This window comes from Musa acuminata, chromosome BXJ2-3, assembly GCF_036884655.1.
Source record: "Musa acuminata AAA Group cultivar baxijiao chromosome BXJ2-3, Cavendish_Baxijiao_AAA, whole genome shotgun sequence".
NCBI classification, from domain to species: domain Eukaryota; kingdom Viridiplantae; phylum Streptophyta; class Magnoliopsida; order Zingiberales; family Musaceae; genus Musa; species Musa acuminata.
Genome location: NC_088340.1, coordinates 24615008 through 24625031, shown reverse-complemented (window position 1 = coordinate 24625031; position 10024 = coordinate 24615008). Strand labels below are relative to the sequence as shown.

Genomic DNA, 10024 nt, shown 5'->3' with positions numbered 1-10024 from the left:
AAATTGCCCCTAACCGGTTCCAGTTCGGTTTAGAACTAACGAACCACTAGATTGGTTTGGTTTCAATTCCGGCTTGATTTGATTCCGATTCAAACTAAACAATGATCAAAACTACCATGAATGAACTTGATTGAACCTCAACAAGTGTGACCTCGGTCTCTACCAAATCTTTTAGTCGATGTCAACATATTGATTTTCCTACTCCCCATGCTTAGAGACATCATACAGATCTCCTTGCCTTACTCCTAGTCTCAAATACTTGAGTGCCTAGTATTTATAGCGAGCTTAATGTGTCAATGGAAAAAAATTAAAGAAAAAATAACTGGCCATGTCCTGATCAGCACACCCACCAAGATGATTATCATGTAATCGACCCAGCACTGGCTCCTACTATACCAACCATTAGCCCAGAGTAGGGGCGGAAGATTACTGGAATTCCTTCATCGCCATGAGATGAGGAATGCTGCAAATGAAATATACATTCAAAAGCATCGTTTTGATAGCTCTTTTCGCCTCAAAAAGTGTCAGTGTCTACCTAAAGATGCTTTGGGTGGCGATCCAAAGTGTTCCTTGAGCAAATGTTTTCATCATGCAATTCCTTCAAGCCATTGAAATTTCCCTAGAGAAACTGTGGTACTTTTCCAGTGGTATCACAGCATCATCGAGAGTTCAGCACAGGACTACATGTCCACACTGGTCGTGGGTTGAATGATGGTTATCTGTGTGAGATAATACACTTTATGCATCAAACTTTTCTCATTTGGCCTTTGGAGATTATTAACGACAGAGCATAAAACAAGAATATGAATATATATCATCAGCTCATGAGTCAACTTCTAGAGGACCAACAGTACAACCCCTGGCAAGTCTTATGGTTGAAGTTCGGCCATCGTCCAAAATCATCAAAACTCCAAAAGACTTTGGTCAAGATTATCATCAACCCTATTCAAAACCAGCATCAGGTTTTGTTACCTCACTAATAAGCCAATTAGCTTGTTCAACTCACGATGATCTGAGTATCTATTATCTCCCTACCTAATATCCCAATTAGCTAGTTCAATAGGATGTACAGAAGATTCAAGTCACCAGCAAAAATTTTGATTTGCATCAATCAAAACCACCTTAGTTAGTATCAACTGAAACCAACTCAATTAATTATATTCAGCAGCTACATACAATATCCAACACCAAAAATAGACAATCAATTCATGCAACAGAAAAGGGTATTTGTTTTCATCACCAAGTTCAGGATGAGTGAACCCTAAAATGTAGTTCAACAGCCCAATTGCTAGTTAAGGAAAGAGGCCAAGCTCAATAAGTCAAGCAAAATCAATTAACATAAAAATAAAGCAAAGACCTGACAAAAGTTAAAGACATGATAATCATGTATGGGAAAGGCTTGTGCATAAGCCTTGACAAGTTCACATGCAAAAGAAATGATAGAATCATGGAAGGAAAAAAACAGACAGATGTAGCAGAACAAACTATTTTAAGTGAATGAAACAAAAAAATCTACAACAAAAGCTTGCACACTGGATATATTTGCCTATTTCTACGTGAGACCAAGAAAGTCAAAATCGAAGCGAGAAAAAATACCCAAGTGTGTGCACTTGCAAACAAATTAATAAACAGGTGTGATATGTTGGTAAACACAGATAGATCTTTCAAAAGGAGTTGATGCAGAGTAAAAACTGGTTCTCCTAACAAACCTTACACAGCAATATCTCACTTGAACTGAAGTAAAGTTATTTACATCTCCAAAACCTGTGAAAGATCAACAACCAATGGAAGTAATTGTAAGAGCTTGTGCGTGATTTTATATATATATATATATATATATATATATATATATATATATATATATATATATATATATATATATATATATATATATATATATATATATATATATATTCATGCTTATCATATGACTTATACTCGTCACTCGCCATCTATACATTTTAGTTTATGGTGTTAAAACTCAACACTAGGCAAGCTTGAGTGTGCAAACTTATAAATGTTCTCATGCTTATTTTATGAATTTTACACATCATTCACCATTTATCCATTTTGGTTTGTGCTATTGGAACTCAGCATTAGGCTTGTATATTTTAAAAGTTTTATAGAGCAACATTTTCTCATCTCTCATTAATTTGGTTAACATTCACATGCTTGTTGGACATTGTGCTTATGTAACTGCTATTTGATCCTATATTAGTAGTCATGTAAATACATAATTTACCTTTCAAGAATCAGCAGCTTTCAGATCAATTATCAAATATGGAATGCGTAGAGGCATCGTATCCTTTCAGCAACTTCACCTGTATTCACACATTTTTGTACATGGTCAGGAGTACTTAAGTATACCTTTGGATGATAGAATGAATGCTAGAGATAGCTAACTCTGGACTTAACTAGGCTTTGCATGTATTTAATTGGTTATAAGCAGCCACAAAAGAAGTGCAGTGTTTGTTTCTCCATTTTAATGACCAACTCTTCTACCAGTAGCCAAATACATTATTTCTTTAAGCATGGTAACCAGTGCTCTATCCAGTTACCAAAGAATATGATGTATTGTTTTAGAATTGCACAACAGAAAAAAGGAAAAGAAGAAAAGTGCATTACAATATCGATATTCACTGTATCTTTTACTTGGAAGAAAAAAAATTCACCCTTTTATAACCAATTCAAAACTGTTTAAACAAATAGCCTCTAATCAAACTAGACTTGAGCAGCACAACAAATAGCTGAAGTTATAATAACCCAGTCTGAAAAGCAGTGTTGTCTGTGAGAGCAAGTCAACAACAAACATTAAACTATGTAATGGAAATATTAAATGTACATGTACAGAAAATGACTTGTCAATTTTCAAGTTAGACAACTCAACACCAAGGACCTATAAGTGAACACATTGGGAGAACATGATATAGTGTATCCATTCTCAAGTCATGCCTCCTACCATCCTAGAATACATGATAACATAATACATTTGCCATAAAACCTCCATGCTAGGAGCAGGATAGAATATTTGTTTTTCAGAAAACAAGTCAAGCATTAATAGAATGGTTTATTAGAAAACTCACAATCTCTGTGCTCCTTTCCATCTTGACCACAGTCATAACATCTATAAAACACAAATCGAAACAAAAGTAAGCAAGCTAAATTTTTTATAAATGATTCTGGAAGGTGAAAAGTTCCGATCGAAGGAGCAAAACCTGACATCAGAAGATGCTCCAACAAACCGTTTATTCAATTCATTCCAAAATGCTCTGAACAAAATTGACCTGTCAGCCTAAAATTAGATATATTAAATGTTTAAAGTTACTCGCTGATGTGGCCAATAAGATCTTGCTCATCTAAATCAGAATTGTAAATAAAAAAAAGAAGCCACATTGCAGTACTGCCGTCACATAAGTTGAGAAGTTACCATGAAGGAATTGCTGCCGCGACAAGGACTGGAGGAAGTAGCCATAATTTGTGATAGTGACAATCCAGAAATGTAGTCATATAACCAAGGATATCCTTCTCCTGATCATCATCAAAACACTAGGTTGGACCAAGAAAAAAAACATCCTCAACAAAAGAGGCCACAGCAAGAAAGCAATTATACCAGAACAACGAACATATCAACATTCAACTAATGGAAGTTCAGTTGTTTCCTAATAAATGAAAGATACTGTTTAAAATTATTTCCTTATACAGACAAATAGATGATATTTGGCACTATTAAAACAAATTAATCAAGTACATACTCAATGGAGCATTTGACCTTACTGATTCACAAGAACTTTTAACAAAAGACAAACAAGCCCTTGGATCTACAGAACTGCAATAAGTTTCTCTACAATTCATCATTCTGGATAACAATACAAATTCTCATACTAAACCAAACTTCAAACATTGTATTTTAAAGGGACAACGAGGGAGAGTAGCTCTACCCTCCTACCTTGGAACTTAAAGCTTCCATTTTTGAGTGTGCACATTGAGTATTCTCCTGTAGCAAGCAATGAAGAACAGAGTACTGCTCAGAGATAGTAAGGTAATCACAAGAATGTGACATAAACTGCCCAATCAAATTAGTCCATCTGGAGGATATAAAGCCCAATAATGATATTTCCTGTTTTGTCATGAAAATAGATGATTCAGTAAGTCTGGAGATTTAGTCTAATCTTCAAACATGTAGGACTCAGCAAAAAATTCAAAACGAAAAAACAGGACAAAGCATGTCTAATTTCAAAATATATGCAGGTCTTTTGAAAAATATGATTGTCAGGATCAGTAAAGGATAAGATGTGTATTGAGAACTAAAATAGTCAAGAAGATGTTATCCATGGTTTGGGATGCAAAGAACTCCTATGCTAGTCTCAGTGGCATCCATTAGCTAAAATAGTCAATGATGGAACGTTGTCAACATTCAAAATTAATATATACAAAGATTTGTCTGTCTTAGCAATGATTACCATAATCTCAAGAAGGTGATCATTAATGGAATCTGACAAAACTTTCAATGGATCAAGGACTTGAAGCCAGTGAACCTTAGGTGTGCTGAAAATCAAATTGGCACCAGAGAGCAATCTGATAGTTCTGTTGTCTACTAAATATGACAAACACCTTGACCTCCATTGGCTCCAGAGGAAAAGCTCAGACATGCTCCTTTAGAGAAAACCAATTGCATTTTAGTTCATCAAACTCTCTAGGAATTTAATGCATCGAATGGAAATAAATTGAAACATCAAATTGGTGAGGTAGAGGCAGAAAGAAGTTCATCAGTTCAATTAAACTAGCAATCATAGAGTTTTCTTTCTCAAAAATAATTTCTTGCAGCAGTTGTCTAAAAGATATCAAAATTCCATGCCAAGTTACTCATGGTTTTTGAAACCATAGAAATTGCCTTTATAAAGTATCATCTCTTAAAAGGAATTATTTATGAAACATAAATGAACTCATAACAAACTTTGTGGGCATATGCATTGTCAGAAGAGCCAACCCAAAAGCATGAGTGTTGTGAGAAGAGATACACATAAATGCATATAATTAAATAGTTTGCATCCTAAGTTAACTATAGTCACTGAATAAGCATGCTTCGACATCATTTTCATTATCTGTAGCCTCCCAGGTAGAAATCAAAGACCTTAACCAGTTAGATAAGCACAAGTCATGGAACAATAAGTTTGGACATATTAGTTTTTTATTATTTTTTCAGTGATACCAGGTGGTACAAGTCGGTATGCTGCTCAATCTATTAGTATCATACTCATTTGACTAGTTGCTAAAACTGATATCATACCAGTATTTAAAACCTTGGCCCTAACAAATAAGGCCATGTAGTTTGTTCTATTAATTTTTAAATGGATGTATAAAACAATTGTGCTTTGATGAGCTCTTTCAATCATTCTCTACGAAATGAGTTAATGGTTCATATTTACAAGATGAAGATGGTTTCACAACAACAACTATGGTGCTTGAGATCCAATTGTGTGAATTTGATTAGCTTTCTAGGTTCTTAATGGAGAAAGGGATATGAACCAAAAAAGAAGGATAAAGGAAAATGCCACTTGCCGCTAGCATTGCTGTCATTCTATGACATGTCTTGCTCTAGAGTGAAACATATGACCCGACAAACAAATATACAATATGAAATGACTTACTTTGGCGAATTACCAGTTGATGGTTTCCCTTCCAATGAGTTCTTTTCAGGTACAAGCATGTGCTCAGTCATAAACAAATTCAAAATTGAATCTAAGCCCGTCTCTGCTGAGGTTATGCATAAAATAGAAGCTTGCCTCTGTAAAATTTCATGAATCAGAAAGCAAGAATGATGGGCAAAACTATAGTCCATGGGTTCTGGCATAGCAGGATTGCAACTTCCGGCCCTTGAAACACCAGAAATCTTTGAAGTGCTTGGTGTTGATGCAGCTCTAGTCTTGACAAAGTTTTCCCTATCCATAGAAACTAAATTTAGTGATTCCATCTGCAACATTAAGATGTCCGTGTATACAGTAGAATTAGCATTCCATGTCCCATTAAGGTCATTAACATCCATCTCAATGACTGCTGTTAAAAGAGACGTCAGATGTTTAGCTCCCATTATGTGACTTTGAACTAAACATTCGATAACCAAATCTCTTGCTCTAGAAAGAGATGTTGAAGTCAGATGGACCAGACCCTGCATTCAAATATACAAATGAATTAAGATTTCTTTCGAAAGTTTGATCCATCTGTGCAACTAATTATGAAAAACTAAAAATGAAAGCTTAACTAAAGTGTTTATTATTGATAACAGTGTCAAGGAATATCACCTGCGGACAAAATGGATTAGACATCAGATTCCTCAAAGCTGCATCAAGTTCCTTCATTGAATTGTCAAAATGACAAGAGTCATTTATACGCTTAAATACCTAAGAATAATCGCAGCAACCACCATGAGACCATGAGCAACGTAGATCTAATTTTGAGCTATGTGCAAAGAAAACAAGCACATGCACACAGAGGTTGCAACGGTAAGTTCCAGGGTTTTCCATTGGCACAGCATTTTTCAAATATATTTCCTGGAATATTATCTCTCCGAAGCATTTCTTAGATTCCTTTTCCATTTGGTGATGGGGAGATTAAACTTTTGGCAGCTTAACAATACTAACAAAAAGACCATTGAGGATGGTGCTCCTCTCAGAATTGCTTTCCAAGAGAATGGTTTAAGTTTCAGAAAACCTCCCATTGACAGATTTTTAATTTGTGATGCTATCAATGATAGACTTCTTCTGTACTGAAAGAACAATTGTTGATAGCATTTTGTGAAAGAATGGGGCTGCTCTCACTAAATATTTTGAGAGGAAAGCTGACATAGTAATGCACTTGAAGCTTAGTTTGAGGGAGAAATCTACTTCATCCAGCGACCTAAGACTTTGATTTCTTGAACTCACACACTGGCTACTTATAAGAGGATTGAAATACACAGCAGCAACGAATGGCAACTATTATACAACTTTTATTGACTCCGGATCTTGAATGCAACCACAGGCACATCCAGAAGGCACGAGCGAAGGCCAAGCGAAATCAAACGGCGACAAGTTTAAACAGACAAGAAAAGAAGGGTAGAAGACAACATAAAAGGAGGAAGAAAAGCGATGGGGATTAGGGTTCATACGTCCTGGAAGAAGAGGCCCCATCGGACAGCGTTCTTAATGCTGGGGGCGTCCCAGACGGCGGGGAGACCAGACGACTGGTAGCCATTCGCGAGGATTAGGATATCGACGAAGCCCTTGATCAGTTGCATGAGGTCCCCAAGAGTGATATCGGGATGACACCAACTCATCGCGCTTCGCTTTCCCCCAAGTCGATCGACGAGAAAAAGATGGGCAAACAAGAGAGATGGCGGAACGGTTTCGAGTTCCAAGGATCAACTGAAAACGTATGCCGAGTCCAAACTCCGTCCAAGGGAACGGATTCAGGTCCCAAGGATCAACTGAAAACGTATGCCGAGTCCAAACTCCGTGTAAGGGGAACGGATTCGGGTCCCAAGGATCAACTGAAAACGTATGCCGACTCCAAACTCCATCCAAGAGTGTCGTTCATCAGAACTTGCATCCTTTCATTTGTTTGTTTGTTTATTTTCTATAAAAGTAATAATTTTTATTTTAAAATAAAAAATATTTTCATACAGACTTCTCATTCTATTAAATGATTCCTAGGTCAAAATTGTCAGCAAAGACAAAAGAATGGATAAGAATATTGGATAACAATATTAATCCGATATAATTTTTTATGATAATTTGAGGATATAAACCCTAAAAACCTTTTATTTCCCCAGATTATTTTTATTCTTTTTCAGCATAGCGCTTCTTTATATCCTAAATTATAAATACATCGTTGGATGTGATATCGGACTTGTTTTCTTAATGGCTGGGCTGACATATGTTTAAATTTAAAAAAAAGGCTAGTATAAGGTGAAATTGTTCGCCCTATCTCATCTTCTTTGTTGGAAGTTGATTCTTCTATCCTTCTGTTAGAAGTCCTCCCATGGCAACTTTTCCACTTTAAAGTCCTCTTTCTTATCTCAACTTGATAGGTCAATCGGACAACTCTTCGATTGAAAGCCTTCTATAGTTGGAAGTCATCTCTACTTGGAATCTTTCTTTGGTTAGAAACCTTATCGGTGAAGTGAGGACATTCTCTTCTCTCCCTTAAACTTCTCTTCAGTTGAAAGCTCTCTCAAAGATCTATCTGCCTTAAGACTTCCTTAATATTTTCTTCGATACAGGTTTCTCAGCTATGCTTAATTCTAAAGTAAATATTAAACAATTATTTCTACAATAGTCATCCAAAAATTATGGTTGAAATAATTTATTTTTGTTATTCACCAATTCTGTTTTTTTTTTTTTTTTGAGTTTTTCTCTAGAGGTAACCCTATAATATATTTTCGAAGGGGCACTTTCACTTTTTCATAATTTTTGAAATACTCTTGACATACCATAATAACATCTTTCTCATTTTTTTAGACCAATCCATAGAACAAATCAGTCCATCTACTTTGGATTAGCCCATAGACGGATCCAATTTCTCAATTATAGTATTTTCTGAATAGGCTTATGGTATTTTCTTAAAGCTATTCAAAATTATTATTACTATAAGTTTCCCTATATGTTCACTTTTGTTCCTAAACCCGTAAAGATATATATTTGAAAAAAAAAAAATTTTTGCCTCAAAGATTATGTTTGTGTGGTACCATCGCCCAGACTAACGGTACTACTACTTGACATGGTCTCAGAGATTGTGCCACAATGGTTCCACCTGTTAGGTCATTATTTGAGCCTTTCACTTGGCCCAACATAGCACAAACTTGGGCTCAATTGGCCCCTAATTGAGTTAGCCCAATTTCAACCTAATTACACCTAAACCTACTTCATCTAGATAATTATTACAAAGCTAAATCAAATGTTGTCCGGTATGTCATTGGTTCATCGACGCTTCACCCGATTCTTCAGCGCATGGTCCTCTCTTGCGGCCTATTGCCCAATCGGTCAGTTGACCTCCATAACTCTGATTTCCTTGGCATAATTTTCGCTCTTCTTGGCCCGATGCCCGATCCCATGACCCAAGGCCTTCTGTCGATATGTCGATCGATCCTCCGGCTTGACGTCCAATCTTCTGACATGTTCCACTCCGGCCCAACATAGTTCTTCCTACTTTAATTATCTCTCTCTGATCGAAGCTTCCTATATCACTCAAAACACAAATCAGATCATAAATACTATCAATTGGTTTCATCATCAAAATCTGAGATTCAATAATCTCCCCATTTTAAATGATGATAACCAATTGATGACGGAGTTAACCTTAACTCCCCCTATCAATATGTCATATTGATAGAACTCTTGAATTCAAAAATCTAAGTTAAAGCAATTTTAATCATGATTCCAAGCAATATATCATCATAAAATAATGCATAATCAAAATTTTAATACTTCATTCCATTATCATCATAACTTCTCTCCTTTTGTCATCAACAAAAAGGAGAAGTGCAACTAACAAGTTTTTAGATATAATTTTAAATCATCGTATAATTTTAAAATTTTAAAACATCATTACATATATCATTATGCAACCTAGCAAGTTTTTTGATATGAAAGTTAGCAAATTTTTTACATCTTTCGAAATGTGTAAGATATCACTTTTGCTTCTCTTGAGATTGCAAGCTAGCAATTTTGCTTCATAGCAAGTATTTCTCCTTAAAATGTGTAAGCTAGTAAGTTCTTTACTTCTTTTTGAAATATACAAGCTATCAATTTTTCTCCCCCTTTGTCATTATCAGAAAGAAGGGAAGAATAAAATATTATAATTTTATAATTCTTTTTCTTTTATATCAATTTCTAAATCATAACAAAGGTAAAGTATCAATCTTATTTCAATATGTTTGTGCATTATTATAGTTTCAAATTAAAACATACACAATTTCAAAACCTTACATTGTTGAATCTCATATTTTGATAATGAAATCAATTGTAAATTATTTGATCTAATCCATATG

General features: G+C 35.2%; 1 protein-coding gene across 5 annotated transcripts; it reads right to left on the bottom strand.

Moving 5' to 3' along the window:
• Window positions 1-1605: 1605 nt before the first annotated feature.
• Window positions 1606-7411, bottom strand: LOC135607506 (uncharacterized). 5 transcript variants are annotated; one of them, XM_065099415.1, is made up of 10 exons: window positions 7145-7411; window positions 6300-6350; window positions 5649-6166; window positions 4461-4653; window positions 3947-4117; window positions 3428-3528; window positions 3216-3284; window positions 3084-3124; window positions 2243-2321; window positions 1606-1764 (listed from the first exon to the last, which is right to left on the bottom strand). In XM_065099415.1, the coding sequence occupies exons 1-9, from the start codon at window positions 7310-7312 to the stop codon at window positions 2275-2277; spliced, it is 1359 nt and encodes a 452-aa protein (XP_064955487.1). In that variant the 5' UTR covers window positions 7313-7411; the 3' UTR covers window positions 1606-1764; window positions 2243-2274. The 5 variants fall into 5 exon arrangements, 3 of the variants coding, with proteins under 3 accessions (XP_064955487.1, XP_064955486.1, XP_064955488.1); XM_065099414.1 differs by having other exon boundaries at window positions 6300-6398; window positions 7145-7409; XM_065099416.1 differs by lacking the exon at window positions 6300-6350.
• Between the last annotated feature and the right edge of the window lie 2613 nt (window positions 7412-10024).